Source organism: Opisthocomus hoazin, chromosome 9 (genome assembly GCF_030867145.1).
Source record: "Opisthocomus hoazin isolate bOpiHoa1 chromosome 9, bOpiHoa1.hap1, whole genome shotgun sequence".
In the NCBI taxonomy this organism is placed as follows: Eukaryota; Metazoa; Chordata; class Aves; order Opisthocomiformes; family Opisthocomidae; genus Opisthocomus; species Opisthocomus hoazin.
In genome coordinates, this window is record NC_134422.1 from 16,475,983 (window position 1) to 16,497,195 (window position 21,213).

The 21,213-nt window shown below is 42.4% G+C and overlaps 1 protein-coding gene across 1 annotated transcript in view; it reads left to right on the forward strand.

Moving 5' to 3' along the window:
- Positions 1 to 5,174: 5,174 nt before the first annotated feature.
- The window catches only part of GYPC (glycophorin C (Gerbich blood group)), a 30,994-nt gene continuing 14,955 nt past the window's right edge, over positions 5,175 to 21,213 (forward strand). The window contains exon 1 of the mRNA XM_009940969.2: positions 5,175 to 5,363. Coding sequence (XP_009939271.1) covers positions 5,330 to 5,363 — 34 coding nt within the window. The 5' untranslated portion in view covers positions 5,175 to 5,329. The remainder of the gene's footprint in view (positions 5,364 to 21,213) is intronic.

Sequence of the window (21,213 nt, forward strand, 5' to 3'; positions counted from 1 at the left end):
TAGGATTCGGCCTCCCAGAGGGTTCAGACTGAAACAAGACCATAGTTCATGTTACACAAGGGCGGTTCAGACGATGGACAAGCAATTTTTGAGAGAGTTTTGACCTGCACTTTACTAGCAGTGAAAGTATAATTTAACATTTGGGTAACAAAGCACACCAGCACCCACGGGCATCAGGACTCTTCACTTTCAATTTTCCAGTCATTTTGGAGTTATACAACAACCTAGAAAAAATAAAAACTTACTGAAAATATGCTACAGAGAATATGGTTCCAACCATGTAAACAAGAATGATATTTTTCATTCAGACTGAAGGTTTAACTACACCAGATTCCCTAAGAACAATGACTTCCAGTGTTTAATTCTGTTTTGTGTGAGAAGTCTTCCATTTTGTTTTAAAGTTCAGCATAATTATTTTATTTATCTTTTAGTTCGTTTGTTATGAGAAATCCATGTACCAAAGCCAGCTCTCAGATTTCTTAAACTCAGCAAGAGCTGATAGGATGATTCACCCCCTCCATGCCTACCAAGCTTGTGTTACCACTGTCCCAAACATGCACTATCAAACAGCGTGTCACCATCCTGTTAAGTTACCTAAAGTACAAGCAGATGATGTGATTTTCTGCGGTGTCATGTATTAGATTGTAGAGGAGGCAGGAACCAGTGGCTCTAAGGCATTTTTTCTGATATTTGAACATGACAACATTACAGATAATCACAGAATCTGCAACACTTTGTCCACTGAGCTCTTGACATCCTTTTTCCCTCCATGGTGTCATTAAATTAAACTACAGTTCATGGAAAGCCAAGCACAGGGTTGTAGAGAAGATGTAGAGTCTCCTTATACTTCCATTCCACAGAGTGATGGCATGTTTTGAGAACGATTTGCATTGTAGTCACACTGGAGGTTCCCCTGAGAACACAGATGCTTTGCAGATGCAAATAGAAAAGAACATGCCCCAACTAAACAAACAGCCTAAGGAGGGACACCTTAGACACAAACAGGCAAGCTACAACCTTTAACTGCAAATAGTTGTGAGATAAGGCAAAGCAGTGGGTACGCTTTGTTCCGGGCATAGGAATATATCTAAAAGGTTCAGGTCGAAGTTGAAGGGGTGGTAAAAATAAAGATGTATGCCTAAGATACCAAGCAGGATTTTTTTTGCCCTTATGCAAGGGTCAAGAACTTGTTCAGTAACAATTACTGTTATGGCCGCAGAGAGAAAATTCCTGTTCTGTACCCCAAGGATTTCACAAGCTGGTTGCACTTACAGTCACTGGCCGCAGAGTGGCACCACATAAAACATGAGTTACACTAGCATCATAGTCCATCCTGGGTAATAGGTCTACTTTGATCCCTTTAGCATGGTCACAAAGGTTTCATTCTCCATGACATTACAAGAGACCTGAGTAGACACACACAGGGGATGGGCAGTCAATGGCCAGTAATCCCCATCCTCTTAGCACAAAAATAAATGGAAAACAGGAAGGAAACAAGAGGACTGAAGTCAGGGGGGAGACTGTACTGCACAAGGTAGCAAATAAGTAGACTATTATTCCTTCCAGATATGGAGCGGAAGGTAATCAGTAGAAAAAGGTATTTCACAGGGTGTCCAAAGCAAAATCTTTTCCTGAATCATCTCTCATACGAAGTATCCCTCCTTCAGAATTCAGCCTGACTTCTTCTGCACCATCGCTGTATCTTTCCTTGACCTGCAGAAAGTCTTCAAAATTTGGGATCCATCCCAACCACACATAGCTCACCAGCCTGACATGTTTAAGACAGCCTGAAGTACATAGCCAGCAGAGGAGAGGAGAAAACCAACACCATCTCTCATGCCAGCTGGCCAGATGACCATGGCACGCGACCTGGTGGGACTCACTGCTGGCTCACGCAAATGTGGCCATCAGTACGGGCATGAGGCCCATCCTGAACTTGCAACCAGGCAAGAACTGCTTCAGCCCATGTTACATCCTCTCCTCAAAGGTCCAGGTGGTGGATTCAAACACACTCTTGGAGGCTGGGAGGCTGCTCAGGGTTGACAATGAAGAAGCTTACAGAGAGTTTTCCACTCAGCCTCTTTCAACCTTGCCACAGATTTTACAGGCTGAGATTACAGATTTTGCATTATGTTTTGTCATGAAAATCCAGCGAAGACAGGGATTTCTAGCCTGATGTCTTATTGTTGTCAGGCATAACTTCCTGAAGAGAGACTTTTTTCTTTGGTTTATTTATTTATTTTCCTTCGAGTACAGCCTAAACCCTCCCTTCCTGTTGGGAACAACAGCTGCGGCAAGAGGTATCGGCTTGCCAAGCCTGAATGACTGTGAAATATCGTTTATCTTGGAGAAAGATACTATCAAAGAGAACAACTGTGTGGGTCTGACTATGAATTCATTATATAGCTGTGCTTAGGATGAGCCGAATAAGTTGCAATATCAGAGGCGAAAGAGGTCCCACTTCTGAGCTAACACTCTCGGACCTGGAAGGACTGTCACATCTGAAAGCACTACTGAGACAAAAAGGGAATCTTGCTTTCCTTGCTCAGAAAAACACTCTGAGCTTTCAAAGGCTGGAGTTACAAAAGTGTTCACCAGGGCAGGAAACCAATACTTCTGTAGGTTAATGGGAACATGGTGGCCCCAAGATCAAGTAATTGGCTGATGAAAGCCACACAGCTGACACACACACTTCCCAGCATACCTGTGTTATCCCACGTCTGGTGGATTCTGTATGAATGCCAGAGCCCGAAGACAAAAAATGGTTTCAGCTACCCTGCTGTTATCTTCACCCTTTCGCCTGTTTTGGGATGCTTTTTGGCAGAAGTAACCACTGTATTTAAAGTTTAGGACAGAGTTTAGACAAGCTGGAAATTAATAATTAATCACATATTTTCCCCCACCACCACTCCACTCCCATCTTTTTCCCTGGGTTCCTTTGGTGCTTTCTGTCCCCCAAGGGTAGCCGGCTGAGAGTCGGGGCAGGCAGAGGGCACTTGGCTCCTCTTTGTTTTGTGCCCCGGTCTCAGGCTCCTCCGGAAGTGTGCTGGGCTGTGTGGAGCTGTTGTGCTCACTTCCTTCTTCAACCTCACATATTTCCCATTAACGATGAGTGGGAAAGGTCAAGGAGGGTCTCTTTAATGGTCTGCCTGAGGGCAAGCGACAGCCTTGGGAAATGGCTCTCTGATTTCCTAGGAATCCCAGTCTATTCAATAAGCAAAGAAAGAAGTCCTAAGAAAAGTGAAGACATCAAGGTGTTAAAGAGGACTTTCCCATGTGGGCTTGGTTCTGCCAGAATCCTCTTTTGTAAACTCGGGTATAACGCTCCCAGTGATTTTTGTGGTAGTAGAGTAGCCTTAATAAGAACAAAGAAGACAGACGCAGGAAGTATTGCACAGATGCGAAAGGGTTAAGCACTAGGAGATAACCGGGCTCAGTTTAGGGAAGCCCACATGGATGCATGTATGCTATTTTGAATAGTCCACCACAAAACTCCTGGGAAGGGTCTAGACCACTGGCACTGACATACTGAAGGCATCAATACCTTCCATCCTTCAGTTCAGCTGCAGCGGCTGAGAAATCTCCTCTCAACAGCGGTTCTGAATTTTTTAGGGATCAGGATGGTGAAATAGTTAAACATCATAACTTTGCATGACAAAAATTCTCATTCCCCGGGACAGAAACCCCCAAATTTACCTGTGCATGTTGTGCTTCAGATATAGAAGAAGTAGTAGATAACATGCCCATCAGTATTTTCATAGAGAAGCTATCTGGTGTAAATCAATGTTGCAATATGGAGCCGAAGCCGGTGGAACAAGGTCAGGAGATTTTGCTGTTGTTTTTCCCTCTTTGTTTTGTGCATTGCTTTGCTCTGTCTATCACTAAATGTTCCAGGGCTCTCTAGCACGAGCCCAGAGTGTGGAAAACGCTGACCGAAGTCGTTTACGGTATCCTTGCTCACAAACAAGATGTTATTTGCTGTTGGCATATAAATAAGTCACTGTTCTTTCCATTCTATAGCTACTAAATAAATACTATGAACCAGGTTCATAACATTGATTTCTTGTAGGAGGTCACTGAGATGATTTCACAGAAATATGCTGCAACAGTTTTGCAAAACAGGATGAGTCTCAGCCTGAATTTCATGACTCTGTTTTTTTCCACTTCCATTCCAATGGTTACTGTGTTTTTGCTGTCCCAGGCAGGCGGTTAATTCATCTTGACTCACAGAGACCAGGGAAATGGAAACTTTATCCACTCTTCTTAGTGTCTAAGACATATGCGCTATAAATTACTTGTGTTTTGGTATGACCTAGAAGTCCTAGTCCATGTCAACCACAAACTGACTGTATGCACACTTACAAGAACTACATACCACAGATTGCAGTATAGTATGCAGATACCAAGCAGGCAGATTTAAATGGTATCAATATAAACAAGGGAGCTGGCAGCCTAGTCCAGGCTGAAAAACTTACTGCAGAGTATGAGTAAATTAATCCATGCAGACCAATAGATATATCCTATTTCTAAACAAAGCCTATCAGCAGATGGAAATAAAAATACTAGGACTGGGAGGTAATCAGTTGTGTCATCTTTAGTCTACAAACAACAGACAGAGATTAAGTGCTTTGCCCAAGGTGCCATGAGAAGCCTGTGGCAGAGCATGACTAGAGTTACCTGTTCGTCAGCCTGTGCTGCATCCACAAGTTCCTCCTTGCTGTGAGCACGCTGTAGTTTCGTACTATACGCTGACGTAACTACTCTGACACAGCAAATGACATTCTCAATTTTCACCTGTTAAAAGGACAGAATCAGTTAGACTGTGAGTGTGAGGATGCTGCCAGGCAATGAAAATTGAAAGCTCTCCTTTTAATGTAACCCCATGATGACAGGCATTTTTGGAAGGGAGTCAGCAGCAAATTTTGCACTTTAAATAATATCAGGGGTGGTGGGTAGGGGTTTGGGAAGCGAATCTAATCGGTGCATCTAGATTTGGCTAAGAATGAAAAGAACATTTTCTTTCCACTGGTTGCTGGCTAGTAAAAGCAAAGGGGTGGAATACATCCAACTTGCAAAACTTGAATACAGTTACTGCTATCTGCAAACTGGTGCCCCTCCCCGCTCATGTGAGCTACACAGGCAAAAGAGAATGACACATGTGCTGTTTCCTTTTCCAGTTGTAAAGGGGTCAGGAGCCAGGCAAGGAGAGCCCGAACAAGAGGAGCATTTTCCTGGGCTCTTCCAGCTGTTCTGTTCAATCCCGCCGTCGGTTCTGAGCAGGGAAGAGAGACTGTCAACACAAATAAGGCATTTTTCAAAGGCATAAATTATGAGTTACCAAAACAATACGACATCTCAACCACGTGAGTACCCTTATCCCCCTCCTCCTTACAATAAGAGTGGATTTACCAGTCTGCTGTTTAAAGAAAAGGTTGTGTAATGTGTTTCATATGAAAAAAAAAAAAAACCTCCTGAGACTAATCCTGAAGCAAAAGAGTTATGGTGAAACTGTTTTCCTTTTTTATTCTTCGTGTTTGTGTGTGTGTGTGTGTGTGAAGAACTGAACCAGCCTCTGCAAACTCCAGCTCCTAAATACGACCGAGCAAACTTAGTAACGCTTCCGCCTCAACCCTGGCTTAGAAAAGTTTCTTTTGAGTGTTTTTCCCTCCCCCCGCCTTTAGGAATGAAAATATAGAGCGTTTTGAAAGCTTACTGACGATTTTCTAAGATATTAATGGTGCTGCCCAGTTTGTGTTTAGAGTCTCAAGCTGTCTGTGTGTAATATGAGCCGCAAGCCACAAACTGACAGGCTATATTTAAAGCCACAATGCGTTTCTGCTGCTGGAAATTTAGAAACGTGAGCTTAAGGACAAGCAAATTAGTTTTTCAGCAAGACAGGGTACAGGAGGGCAAGCCTTCTGCTGGTGTAACTCCGCATATTTCAGTAAATTTAAAAAGAGAGAATTTGGCCCGAACAGTCAAGTGAGCACGGAGGCTCAGCTGCAGCGTGGTAGCATTCATTTTGGAACAGTGTTAAAGACAAAGTGGAGGGGAAGGGCATAGATTCTGATTTGATAAGCTGAGAAAAGTCAATGTAAAATTCTGAGTTTTCAGTGCTGCAGTAGCTCCATATCTCTTTTATGGCTTTACTATAATCTTTCCTAATTCAAGACAGTAGATTTATATTATTTTTAATAAAAAAACTTCCAGTAGTAGAATTGTTTATCATACCGTGGTATCACTAATGAACGCAGAAAGTACAGATGGCACTGCTGGGAGCTGCCTGCAGTTCAGGATTTGATCCAGAGATTACTGTAAGAATATCTGTTCTGTATGGCTATTGACACTGACTATGTTTCCCAAGCTCTGAATGAGGCAGGCTGATCCAGCAGAAATGACACAGTGAGCAGCATCTCTGGAATCCCAACCAGCAATTTCTATTTACCCTTTAATCTTTTTTGCAAGTTCTAACCAACAAGAAAGATTAGATGCTAGCCTTCTCTTGTATTTTACTCTACTTTATTCAGCAGTTTAGAATATTATAGATTGTTTCTATTGTTTCTATTACATCTTGTTTTCTATTATCGATAGGAAAGAAACATGCAGGCTACTGCAGATTCTGAGACTTTGGGTTTGGAAAAGCTTGAGTAAATTACGTCCATTGGTGCTCTCCAAGTGTGTGTAGAAGGGTGGTTGTGACTCATTGAGGTGCATTTTGCTGGTCGTGCAGTATCAACAAGGGTCCAGACCCAATCTTGTGTCTTTAGTGACGGGCTTGGCCGGGTAACAGGTGCAGGACCAGCTCTAGAGTCCTAGATACGTTACAAATCACTTCTCTGACAGACCCAGGTTGTCAGAGGACCCCACAGAAGGCTGTAGGGTGGACCTGCATGAGGAGTTAATACCCCATGCGGCCTTTTGTCTGTTCATAATGAAAAAAGGCTGGTGCATCAGGTTCTCTTGTTTTTTCCAAAATCTAGGCAGGAATTTCCAGCTTGAATCATTTTAAGATCATATGATGGCCAGTGAAAATAAATGGCTTGCAATCCAGCTAGAAGAAGTATTCTGACTGAAGAATAGTGAATATCTGTTCTTTGTTTACCCTCATAATTTCCCTTACTGATTCAGACAGGATGTTCCTGCATTGTGCTTCAGTCTGTCTTTGTTTTGTTTTTTTAAATTACATGGATAAAATTTACAGATTAAGAAGAAAATTCTATTAGAAGGAAGTCTGATAGTACTATATTCCTGTATAATGCAAGTTTGGTGCATTGTATTTATAATGGTTGAGGTTTTGAGATTAGGTCTTGGGGTAAAGGACCTTATTTCTTAGTAAGATTCCAGCAATTTTTGCAAGAAACAAGATATTGAAAGATCAGTGTATTGACAGGCACTGCACAGCAGGGACAGCAGATGTTTGCTAGAGAGGCAGAGTGATTGGGAAAACAAATTTGCTTCATAACCATAGTGAAAATCATTGAAAAATGTGTGAAAATGCATAAAGAATCTGCAAAAACCTATGACTATACTGAATATATTAATTCCTTGCTGAGTACCTGCAGGTGAGACCACAGATCAGCTGCCTACTGATGTAAACTGAACAATGTTAAGTTACTTAATTGCTCATGTTCTTTGCTTATCTCCTTGTATTCGCTCATGAATGATAAGGAGTTTTTATTCAGTCTACAAATACAGTATGATCCTGGCAATCCAGGTGGGAGCAGACTACTGTTTCAGAATTATAACATTTAATTCTGTGAACCCTGCAAATGTATTCTGCCTCTATAAGAGGATACCATACCATCTAACCATGGGCGCTTCCCATGCCCAACTCAGGTATCCCATCGCTCTGAGTGGGCTCTCTGTATACTCAACTGACAGGCAATGGAGCCAGTAATTCAGCCTGCTGATGTTAGGCAGTGTGTGTATATTTACTCCATCCTTCATTGTTAATGGACATTTGTCTGTGGCTGGAATAATATGGAATACCTAAGTAAACAAGTCTGCTACCAAAGCCAAAAATGGAGTTGGGCTTGAATTTCATTGGCTCAGATTCAACACAATATTGTGCTGTGAATATATGATCAGTTTCTTTTTTTCTTTTCTCCTTATTATTATTACAGAAAAGTGGCCTATCTTGACAGCATGAAAGTGAACTTCCTGATTCTTAAATGCATCACTTTTAAATGGATCGCCTTCTGGTGATGCATGTGCTTCCTCCCACCTCTGCTCAGATGTACAGGCAGTAGCTGCCTGACTTACTACAAAATCTGAAGAATTCCACAGGTTTGGCAATCTCTGTTCAGACTGTAGTTTTTGTCCTCTTCCTTCTAGACTGCAGCGACCCAGTTCTGAGGCAATGGGACAAATGAGGTGAAGGATTCACACAAATAAACATCTCTGGGTCGAAGGTTAAGTCTGGCAAGGCAGTGATCTATACAAAGCCATCTTTGGGGATCAAAGGTGTTCATCCCCTTGGAGAAGGTGCTCTGCGCCTTACAGGCTTTAATCTGTACTTGGCATGCTGGGGGCCTCTTATATTCCGAATGCCAACTGTCAATGGAGTTAGTGGTTAAGGAGAACAGTTTGTGGAGGCTTCTTTTCCTCACCACCTACCAGCAAATAAAGTCTACCCTCTGGCTGGATAGGGAAGCAGTACAGTCTGTGCTATGTAGAAGAACTGGCCCAAAAGGAAACCAGGAGGCAAGACAAGACCTCAAGCTATGCCCCAGCCGCAGGGAGAGGAAGAGGCTCAGGAGCAGGGTGAAGCAAGGTGAGCCTTATGAGCTGTATGCTTTCCCTCTGCATTGCCAGCCGTAGTTCAGCAGTAGCCCAGGTACAAGCCCTGCCCTGCTCAGGGGGAGCAGACCCTGGTGCTGCCTCTGTCCTAGTAGCAGGAGGTCCCGGCTCCATCATGCCCAGCTTCTGCACCTGCTGCAATGACAGCTAGGGCTTCTGGAAAAAAAGAGTCAAGTATGCGTGGTCTGTCCCCTCCAGAGAGGCCGAGAGCTTGGCAAAGGTGGCCCCCAATAAAGGCAAAGTGACTTACAGCTGTGAATAGCGAGTCTGGTTGTGAGAACAGCCTTGCCCCGTCTTTAACTCTTTATGAGATATATTTTGGGTCTGCAAACTGGTCCTTTAAATGTTCCTGGAGCAATACCACTTATATTTCACCCAGGGCCTGTGAAAAGATGCAAATGATCCCTGTAGACTTACAATCATGTTATTCACTGCCTTGGCAATAGATTTGATTTCATTGTCCTTAATCAACAGAAGTGCTTGTCTGTGACAGTAACTAATAAGCAAAAATGGAGGCTATTGATTATGAATATTTTGGTCTTCACTGGTAAAACCTGTGAGCTTTATAAGCAAGGAAACCCATAGATTATAATAACCTCTCATTTTTAGCACAAAATTCTCAAAACATGTCCCACAAGCATTTATGTAAATTGAATGCCTCTGCTAGTATATTCGTCTCCCACTGCTGTGCATGTGAATTGGTTGGAAAATTTGGCTTCACACTCCAGGGCTCTCCCCCACACCCTCATTGCCTGAGATCTTGATATGAAAGTCTGCAAATTGAAAGGCTCAGAATGTACCTGAAATTTCAATGAATAACGACAGAAATGTTGGCAAATCACTAAGCTGGAGGGAATGGGGGGGATGTCCACCTGAGTAGGAGTCTGCTTCTCTAAAATACACAGTTCTCAGCATTTCTGCGCACTGCTTTTCACAAAAACAGAGGGGAAAAAAAAAAGCAAATAGAAAGAAAAAGCAAAAAAAAAGCCAATGATTTACACAACAGATGTTAAAGATTCAGGTTATGGCTGGTTGTGTGCTTAAGCCTAATAATGTGTGCTGTCTGCATCTCTTTGCTGATACTGCTGCACCTTTCTTTCTAGGCTCTTGTGGAACATACCCTGTATCCACCACTGCTCGAATGACTGAGTCCAATCAGCAAAGCCTTTTGTAAAACCGGCTTTCGGGACTGCATTCTCTATGAAACTCTGTTTGTGTGCCTGCTCTGTGGAGTGCCTGTCTCTATTGTTAGGGAGGGATTAGCATTCCTATAGCATAGAGAAATTCAAGCAAACAGAGGGATCTGATTGTGCTAGGTGCTGTACAGGCACCCTTTCTTCCAAAGGCTCGTAGACTACATAGAGAGGACAGATTACAGGTAGGAGGGAAATGGCTACTTTCCAGGGGCACTGCTGGAGACGCAGCTTTTGGCTACAGGAAGGCATTTATAGCATCCAGGAGGCAGGAGTTAGTATTGATTCCAGTAGACCCACTGGGGCAACAGCTCTTTGCTTCCCACTCTAATTTTGTAATGCACACTTAGGAAAAAAGTCTAGCTCAGAAGTCATTTAGCAACTGGCCTATTTGTTTCCCACAGAGAGATCAGAAAACTTTTAAACCCGGCATTTGGCACTAGTAGGATCTTTGTTTACATTTTTTTCGCTTCACAACCAAGTTGTGATGGGAAATGCATGAAAAATTGGGGGACACCCAGATGACACAGTGACAAGAACACATGAACACCTTAGCTGGGCAAGTATTTGGACAGCAGACAGACTGTGTTTTACTTACTTCTGAAAGACTGAAGTTCCTAAGTCAAATTAATTTGACAGTGTTACCCCAGTAATGAGTTGATGAAAAATTCACCAGCTGCTAAAGATTCTGAAAAACTACTTGGCGAATGAAGAAAAGTGGCACTTGGAGAAATCAGGTTTGGTTTGCCAAGAATTTATGAACAGGAATGGAGAAAAGGACTGTCTTCTTTCTGTAATTTATTTGTAACCCGTAACTCAACTGCATCAAGTAATGACACTGCAATGCTGTAATAGCAGACATGCAGCCCATAATTTGTAGCTGAAACAAGATCTGTACTCCTCTGTTTCTCCAAGAGTCAGCATGATCTAATTCAGACCAGATTCCTATCTCTTCAATGCTAACATGGAAATCAAATGCACTGTGTTGTGCCGCTCCCTTATTGCAGATGTACCTTGCACGTGCAGTTTCACCAATGAGGCATCTGGCTAAGTGATTTTTCTCTTAATTAATCTTCTCATCTGCAAAGGAGGCCAGTTTCTCATATCTTCACTTCTGACATATGTTTCACCACAGGGTTCTTCCTGATGAAGCAGAAAACTGCACTTAAAATATCAATGGGTTAAACTTGTTCTACTGCACTGAAGTTTTAAAGCAATTTTTTTCCTTCCCTCTCACTTTCTTTTTCATCTTAGAAAAAAAATAATTTCATTTTTTTCATGAGGGTCTACCTTTTTCTTCTTCAGATAAACCTTGAAATGGAGTTAAGCTTTTTATCAGTAAGTTGCAGGGGGCCTTTTGAACACACCCTGAGACAGCTCCGTCTTATCGTGAGTGATAAAAGCCTATTTTACTGCAGACTGCACGTTTAAAATGTCTAGCTTTATGAGGTGGTCCACATTATAAAGAGCATGTGTGACTGGGTGACAGCAATGCAGAATCAGACATCAAGTCTTTATATATGTGTAGGTGTTTAGATTTGCAAACAGAGACTATTTTAGTTAAGTCAAACCTAGAAAATGGATTTGAATCCTTTATATACGTACACATATACACACACAGAGTGTATGTATATATATTCTGTGTATCTGTATGCTTACATATACATAGACACACACGTATATACACACACACCACCCTTTTCACTACTTGTAAGTCTTTTCACTAGTCAGACTTCTGGGTATGGAGAATTTTATTTGCTTGACTACATCTCTATTCACAGACCAATACCTACAAGCTCACATTTCCCTTTTTATATGATAGATACCTTCAAAAGTAGCAGAAAAAAAGCCTAGATTTTTGAAGGCCTAGCAGAGGCATAAACTCAGTAACAAGAAAGAAAGCAAGAAGATGATTTGGGCTATATATAAGATGCTAGAAAACGTTACAAAATATACTTTTCATATGATATAGTAAAACATTAGTGAAGCAGCCTTATGCAAGCTATCCCTTGCAGATGCCAGATTCAGGTGTCTCTCTGCTGACTGCATATAGAGTCAGAGCCTAGCAGCTCCTGAAGGTATTTATATTGAATCACTCCATGTTTTGAATTTAAGCATCTACAGTATTTGCCTGAATCCATCTTGGAGACAGTTACAGGACCTGTGTCCACATTGGCAAAGATCCAGAGAAAACCAGTGATAAGGACTTAGGAAACAAGGAGAAAGTAGATATACCATATGGATCAAGCTATTTAAATGGGGAGAACCCAGATTAGGAAAGGCCAAGTCTGCACTCTTCTTCAGGCAGTGAACGGTGCAAGTTTAAACCTCAAGCAGACAGGAGATTTGGTCAGGTTTTTGTTCCTCTAATAGCTCATCAGTGCTGGGAGAATTTGGTAGTTACATCTTCAGGACAGTTTTTTAGCATATTCATGATGAAATAGAAGTTATTCTTTAAATAATAACTACTCTTCTCTGGAAACAGAATACTTATTCAAGAATCAGTTCAACCATACTATGCAATTCTGTGTCCACCTCAAACAGTTATGGGAAAATGAATTTATACTGGAATAACTTTCACAGAATTGTTACTCCGTGGTAACTTGATCCTTTCACGTAGGCAAATTTGTTCTGTGTACACAAGAAAAATAAGCTTGTTTTCTTTGAAAAAGCATTCTTACTAAGACAAAATCAAGATGCTTCTCATCTTCTAATTGGCAGTTTCAAAAAGTTCAGTCACATAACAAGAGATAAAAAAGCACATTTTGATGACCAACTTTAGCTAAACAAAATAATTTTTAGATAAAACGAATAGCCCACTAATCTCTTAACCACAGGTGATTAAAGTGTTACATGTATGAATGAGTAAAGCAAAAAAATATTTCTGGTGGATTGTGAATAATTATCATAAAAATGTGGTCATCCAAGAATTCATGAAGCTTTTGTACATTTTCAAAAATTCTGAAGTATCTTTTAGATGACACTCTGGGTTTTTTTTTTTTTTCTGTCTTCTGGGATCTATATGGGTATATTGCTGAATTCTGCTTTCAAGGTTTTGTTAGCATGTATTAGCGCTAGAAATTTACTAATTTATTATGAATCTTCATGTTAAGTAGAGTCTGTTATTTCCTGTGGCTGTAATAAGCAGTACTCATGAGCTAGCAGAGGTTGTTCTTCTAACTAGTGATGGTTCATGCGAGTGTCATGAGCGCAGTCCTATCCTATTCAATACAGAGAGCAGAAAATGAAAATCTTCGTGTACCTGTGATGCCAGTATGCTCTCAGAGAGTGGACCAGTCTCTATCATTACCTCTCTCTCACACCTGTCCTCTCAAGTCATCTAGTTCAGATATCCTCTGCACCTCCTAAGCCTTCCTGTCTGTCCCTTTCTCAGCCCACAGCTATGTGCTCATATCTCAACATAGGAGACACAGACAGGTCCCAGTTGCTAAATGCCTTTTCTGCTTTCAAGGACCTTCCACAGTCCTGGCAGTGGGAAGGAAAAAACACACAGGCAGGGAAGACATAAATCTTCCCCTGTCATCCTCTGGGCTGAGGCCTTGTTTCCTTTGGGACTCGCCCCCCTCTTCCATCTCCCTCCCTCTTCTCTTCTCCATTGGTTTCTCTTTTCTCAGTCAACTTCACAGCTTGCTGTGAAACAACACCTCCCCCCTCCAGATCTTTCCTGTCATCACACAGAAATTTTTATTTATAATGTGGGACATGCTTTTTACATCCTGATCACATGATTGGAAGACTTCATTATTGTCTCTTTCTCTTGAATTTCCATAATTACGTCAGTGGACTTTGACTTTTGGACTCTGTTGAGTAGAAATCCAATTTTCTCCTCACTGAACTCATTGAGAATTTTATTTTAAAGAGGTCTATACTACTAGTTACTAATGGCAATTAAACCTCGATGGAAATGGGGGGATATACAAGGGATTAGGCTGCAACTCTACAGAAAACCCTGCAAAAGATATTGAGCTAAACATGTTGAGCAGAGCAGACCAGGAAACAAAACTGCCTTTGAGAGCCATACTTCCGTTCCAGCTTCCCCTTTGCTTCGGGACAAGGAGAAGTCATGGTTTTCTCACTCTGCTTCAAAACCACTCAGTGCACTTTGCACACCCTGTTGCTTTTCCTATTACTCATCATATCCCTGCTCCAGTCATGAAGAAAAGTGGAGTAAATGGCTTCTGCTAACATCAGCATGGCCAAGAAGAACAGCACCAGGTCAGGGAGAGGAAAGGTGCTTTGCAGGTCCTTCTTGTGTGTGTTGTGTCCACCTAATGGAAAGGGACCAATTCTTCTGAAGCCTTGTTGATTGCCTTTGGCACTTTCCCATCTCCCACTGAGAGGTGTCTTCTCCTCCATACCTAAAGCTCAAGCAACAGTTGGTGTCAGGACCCTTGATTATTCTTAAAAAAATGAAAGATCACCTTCTAACTCATCTTTTGTAGAGCTGGATGGATATGGTTCCTCCAAAAACCTCTCCCACGCTGCTTACTTGCCCACCCACCTCACCATGTCTCCCCAGTTTATGCTCCCTCCTTCTCAAGTTAATCATCACACACCTTGACCCAATAACCCAATATTTCAAATCCAAGCCATTACCACAAAGGCAGTGGTGCATGGTGGCTTTGTGTGGCGAGAGGTGGAAAAGATGATGTTGTACTGCCCCAGAAAGAAGCTGGTTTGCTCATAGCCTGGGTTGGCCAAGACTTCCCTCTGTTTCCAGCTCTCCAGCCAATATATCCTTCCTACTCATGATTAATAGCAAGCTCTTACCATCTTTCCTCTTGCATCCTTCCCATTCCTTAACAATAAGCAGTCTTCTCCATTGCATAAACGTATCCTTTTTGCTTTGGGTAGTCTGTAAATTCCTCAGGACATAAATTGTCTCTCTTTCCATCTCCTTTCTAAACAAAAATCACCAAACAATTATCTAGCACTTCAGAGCTCATGATAAAGGGCACTGACCATATCCATCCTCCCAAGCTACCTCATCAAGTTTCTCATTTTCAGCAGAGATTTAGGCCTCCTGAAGCACAAAGATAAAATGCAAAAAACAGTCTTAAGTATGACATCAGCTGGCAAGGAATATCAAGTTGGAAGGACTTTAGGGTCTTCTCCTTGAAAATATTTTTCCCCTGAACATAATTATTTGTATTCTCTGAGATAGTCTCTAGACTGTGGAGATCAGAGCAAGCTGGAAATCCAGCAGAGTTTTTAAATGCAGTAACAGTAGCATGCTTCAAAGCCAGATGCCTGAGCATTTAAGCACCACGGAAGTAACGAAGTAGCAGGTGGTAATGCATGTAAACATAATTGTCCTAATCTTCATACTTTTTAACTTGTCAAAGCCAAACTCTGTGACACAATGTTTGACAAAGAGCAAAAATAAAGGATGCTGCATGCACACACAGACACAGGAGGCTGTAAAACCCAAGGACACCAGCCAGCTTTGGGTTTTCTCTTTCAGCTACATTTCTGATCTTGTAAGTCATTTACAGCAATAAGGACGTGGATTTACCAGACTTATGTGGAGCCCTGCAAATCTGAGCATGGAGTGAGTGCTTCTTGGAAGATTTGAATACAGAAATGCAGTTCTCTGCTGCATGTTTTTTCACCAAGGTAAAGAGTATAAAAAGCCATCCACTACAGACTAGTGACATTTTGTAAATGTCTGCGTAGTCTGAATAGATATAATCAGTGTTTAATGTTCCTCAGTTAGCAGCTGAAGCATTGTGGAAATATTTTCAGGTGGTTTCAGAGAGTCGAAGTGAGACAAAATGAGACTATTTTTCATTTTATTACTCCTAAAGAAATGAGAACATAATAACAAGAGGCATTCACCAGATCTAACCTCTTTCCTACAATAACTTTTGGTGCATGTTTTCTGATCACCTCTAGCTGCAACAGAAAACTTTATCACCTAGCATGCAAACAAATAGTTTACGATTTGTGTCTCCTTCACCTTTCTGCTGAGCTTCTCAGGAAAAGCATTGCTTGCTGCAAGTTATTATTGCATTGCCAAAGTCAGTGGTGTTGAAATACTTGTACCCTGGAACTTGAAATGACTCATATTGATTTCATTGGACTTTGGATCACAATTTGCTGATTTCAGATCTTCACTTTTTAATATTACTCTGCTTCAGATGCCTTGATTTAGCTCAGGGCAACCTCATCAGCTATGACCGCAGATTTTAACGAAGGCAAAGCGATTTATCAGTGGTAACTAGAGCTCTTGTAGGAACCACTATTGAAGGCAGGGGGTAGTGGGGAACAAATAAAGATAAACTGATCCTGTATGATCCCAAAGAAGAATACTTCTTGCTGATTCAAGGTTCTTGCACATGAAGAAAAAAGTTGTCTATGGCTCCTGAGCCCTCTCTCCCTGTGGACTAATGATCCATAAGGGACTCCTTGTACCAACGAGGAGTAAATCACCCCTCACACTTTTGGCAGGCAGGAATGCGACTGGGGAGAGAATTGCTTTTGCATTTCTCTGAACTTCACCGTTCCTCCTTGGTAAAAGACTTCCCCTTCTGGAATCCATTAAAATCTGTGAATCTCAGAAAAAGACTCTTCTTCCTCCTTCCACGTTCTGTGTGAGATGCTTAATCTCTGCATCCTGGGGGCATAACCTTTTGTGTGAGCTGGAAACATAGCATGAGCCAAGCCCTTCTCCTCTCGGGGTACCTCCTCTGATTTCCATTGCCTGCGATGAATGAAACCTTTCATCTCAACAGCATCTGACTTGTGTCAGAAAGTTCATGACTGACTGGAGCAACAATGGAGTGGCAGAGAGGGATGAAACTGTTTAAAATGTGTCATTGCTAACTAACTAGGGATCAGCTTTAAACACATGGGGAGAAAACAAGAGGATGTATGACCGCATAATACTGTTTTTAAGATAAAATGCAGCGTGGACTTTTTGCCCCTACTCCTCTCCATGACTTGCATTTCCTGTAAGGATAAGGTCATGCCTTCTCTCCCGGGCTGCTACAAGCCTTCCCCAGACAGGAAGTGTATCCTGTGTCCCGTTTTCTCCAGAGGCTGGTAGCGGAACAGATGGGAGCATGACTTCCACATTGCTGCTTCCACTGTGCTGTTTTTAAGAGACCTGAGTACCAAATTGCTGGGTAAATCTCCCTCCCTTTCAAACGTGCAGCCCAGCCTCAGGACCTTGCAGAGTCTAGCAGCTACTGGAGGTGGCCTGAGGGGGAAATACAAGCTACACCCTTTGGAGGTCTGGGTGCCTATTTTTGTCAGATACGAAATTTCAGCAGTCATTGTGGGGGGAGCACATGTCCTGTAATAAAAGATTGTGTCTGTGATTCACTCCAGAGGAGAGGGGTGTATTTAGCACATCAAAGTAACAGCTTGCTGTTTGTGGGTATGAGTATCCATACCCCTAAAGGAATACTTCTCCCCCACTCTGGACATAATCCTGGGTGAGGGGAGATGTAGCAAGAAATACAAAAACATTCCCTTGACAGGCTCAAAGCCATGGCACAGCAGCTTTTGCTGGGGGCCATATCATCTCTCCAGACTCCCAGGACACACTTATCTGTCTTTCCCATTCCCCACCCTCGCTGGGATATTTCCAATCCATCTTCTAGCTATGGGATTTGGTACCCATTTTTCCCATCTTTTGTTTCATTGCTATTGCACAGTGAAGCCATGTTGTGGCATTACCAGGGCTGCCTGTGTGTTTCCTTTGGCCCTCACCAGCTGGCTGTTAGGTTACATCAGTATTAAGAAAAACAGACTTTCTTTCTCAGGGACACTGCCACATCTTCCCATCTGCTGCAGTAATCCATGACAAGTGGTTGCCAGCTTAGGTTTGATCCTGATGGTGCTGGATGTTCCTGCCTAACCAGGACTCAAAAGCTTTTTCAGCTCTGCCCGTGAAAGTGTTATAGTGAGCATGGAGCTGACGGTCCGTCTTCCCTGTTACAGCCAGTAGCAGATGTCTAATGGAGAGTTAAAGCATAGGGCAACCATCTAGGGATCTGAGGCATAGGAAATTCTTGAGCCAGAGTTAGTATTTCAGTGTTTAATGGGTTGCTTTGGGGTATAAAAAGCTTCACATTTACCAGTTTCTCATATGAAATATTTTAACCACCTGCTCGCATCCAGACTCTGAGCTTGGCAGGACGGAGCCTTACCTCCCCCTCGTCCCTCTTCTTGAATGAGCTCTTTTAACTTGTAGTGGAAGGAATTCAACCTTGGGAGCTCAGCATTACAAGAAGGCACAGCTGGTGTCGGGGATAAAGACACTCCTCTGCCTTGTTCCCCCAGGTAACCACAGTGGCTCCAGGAGCCATGCAGAAATCCATGTGGCCATGACTTTATGCTTTTGTCCCCTCTGACAGGCAGCTGTGCAGTGGGAGCCAACCCCAGCAATGATAAACGCTGTTGCCTGAAGTTGTCCATGCAACTTAGCGCAGCACAAGGGTGTTGACATGCCTAGCCCCTGTCTGGGAATGCAAGCGGGATAGGGAATGTCTCTGCCCCTCCTTCTTCTCTCCCCATTCAGCAGAGCTCCCACTTGTCAGACAGAAATATTTAGTGGAAGGCTTTAAGGAAGTGAAGTCAGACTGCTGTGTGTGTCCCTTCTTCATAATGCTCATATCCTAGAGAACAAGTTTTGCTGACTGTCTCCTAAAGGGACTCCCAAGAGCAGAGCAGCAAGAAAGATAAGCCTTAGACCTTCTGCCTGCGTGTTTAACTCTTCTGATGGTGGCAGGGGCATGGCAAAAGGCTACCACGCCTCATGAAAGTAGCTTAGTGGATTTAGAAACACAGGCATTCAGGTCTTGTGGAAGAAGGAATGAAATTTTACAGACAGGCCCTGTAAAAGCGTGAGCTGTTTTATCCACTTCTTTCAGTTTTCTATTCCATCTACACAGAAGGAATGAAAAAATGCAGAAGGGATGTGGGCTTTGCTCCTCTCTGACTTGTCACAGATACATACTTGTGTCCAAGTCTTGCCCTGACATGAAGTACAGCACAGCTCCCCCTGAAATAAACTACAGCTCACACATATCTCAGGGTGGAACTTGGCTCTTAAACAAAGTTTAATGGGAGTATACTCTGGCTGAACTCTGCTTATGACTTCATATTTTCCAAGGCTGTGCTAGTGCTGTTGGTTTGTTCATGTTTCTTTCTTTTTTTTTTTCATTCTCTTTATACTAATAGGTGTTTCAGTGGGATAACTTGACCTTATGATACAGTTCCAAAGCAGACTTTTCTGGAGGCAATGGTAAATAGTTTGGGTATGTTATGAATGGGCTTTGAGAAATTTGCAGGCTCTCTCATGACTGCTTGAGAAACCAGATTTTTGCAGTCTGTTAGCATGAACTGGTGAATTAAACTGGTAATTTGGGAAACAGAGAGGATGGACAGAGGCTATGTATGATGAGCTTGATGAGGAGTCCTTGGTTCTATCATGTTTCTAATATTCATAAAATAGAGTTTCTAAAAGCTTTGACCAATGTCCCAGCTGACCAGTTGGAATGCATGGGAGATCTGCCACCAACTTCAAAGGGAGCAGAAGCAGTTTAACAGAGAGAGCTTTTGCAAATCCGACCTTGCATACGTACCACTTGGTATTTCACTTAGTGTGTTTGAACAGTGCCCTGCTTTGATGCAAGTGTAAGGCGGACAGCGGTGACTGCTGCTGCTCGGCTCCAGAGTGTGATTGCTGCTGATTCAGCTGTGGAAAGGTGGCATTCCTCCAGGCAAAGAGGGGGATACAGAGCACCAGCTCTGCACTAGGGTCCCCATTTTGACAGCTGGGAGAGGGGACTTACTTCTTAGTGCACTCCAACGTATTCTTACACAGGGAGTACCAAGCCCAGCTTTTTCCATGGACTTCTAGACCTACTGCATTTCAAAGGACACACTTGGCTATGAAAATCTGGAGTTTTCTGTTCTGTTCAGAATGATCTAGCAAGGAAATCTCCAGCTTCATCCAGCTGTTTTTCTCCTTATACTGCTCTTTTGCAGGACTTATTTTTTCTAGGTGTGGACTTACAATGTACTTCACCCACCTGAAAGAGCATTTCTGCTTTTTGCCCACGCTGTCTGCACCTAGCAAACCCCTCCCTGGTAACAGATCAACAGGCAGTCAGACGACATGGTGATTTGGATCAGTTTGCCAATAAGTAAATACCCCCATCTCTTTCCTTCTGGTGGGCTGTTTTTTTGTTAGATCAGCTTGAAAGGGAAAGGGTTGGGAACAAGAATGCCCTTTCCTTCTGAAACGTAGCAGCCAGCTCAAGTCACAACAATTTACTCTCAGCTTTCCTGCATGTATATTTCATACATTTAGGAAAGGAGAAGCCCAAGGGCTTTACAGTAAGTCAAAAATACGTTCATCAGAGAAGTGCCATAGCAAGCATTTGTTGCTACTGAGAAGCACTAGATCATAATTCTTTGCTTAATGACACACATTAATCCTCCATTGAAATTACCAGGGCTGTCCAAGCCGAATTTAGCTTGAGAGGTTTAAAATATAGTCCAAACTATAAAAATGTAACATTCTGACCAAAAAAAGGAGGTGGAAAAAAGCTCAGCAATGTTCCTTTGGGTTTTCCTTTGCTGTTTAAACCACTAAGGACTTCATCTACAAGCTTTGAAATGGTTGCAAAAACATGGCATTTTTTTCAATTGGTAACCAAGATAAGAATATTATCCAAGTACCCACTGCTACTTATGTTTTCAGTCCAGTTTCCTAATGAAACGAGTCTTATGTGTTCCTGCTCTCTATCTGTCTGCTTAATCATCTGTTCATCCATCTGTCATTTTACATCAAGAACTTTTGGATCTGCTGTCCAGTTTCAACCAGATTTGAAAGAGGAGCAGAAGCCTCAGAAATTATTACCGTTCTCCAAGTGGTATGAAAGTCAACATTTGTCTACAGAGAGCCGTCCAAGTGAGCAGTAACACAAAAAGCACTCCCTCTTAGGAGACTAAACTAAAAGGAGTTCTTTTCAGGTTAGGATCGCAGCAGCATCAAATCTTGGCGCGGTAAGATTTCTTCCGTAAACATGACTGCAACTTAACAGACAAAAGCAGAGTGTAAGACACTACTTAAGCACCTGTAGGAGAGATCTAGCTCTTCGGATGAGTTCATGTTGAAAGCTCTTAAAAAAAAGCTCTGGCTGCCTTATAGAAAGGCTAAGCCCTCAGCACAGTCTTTGGAACG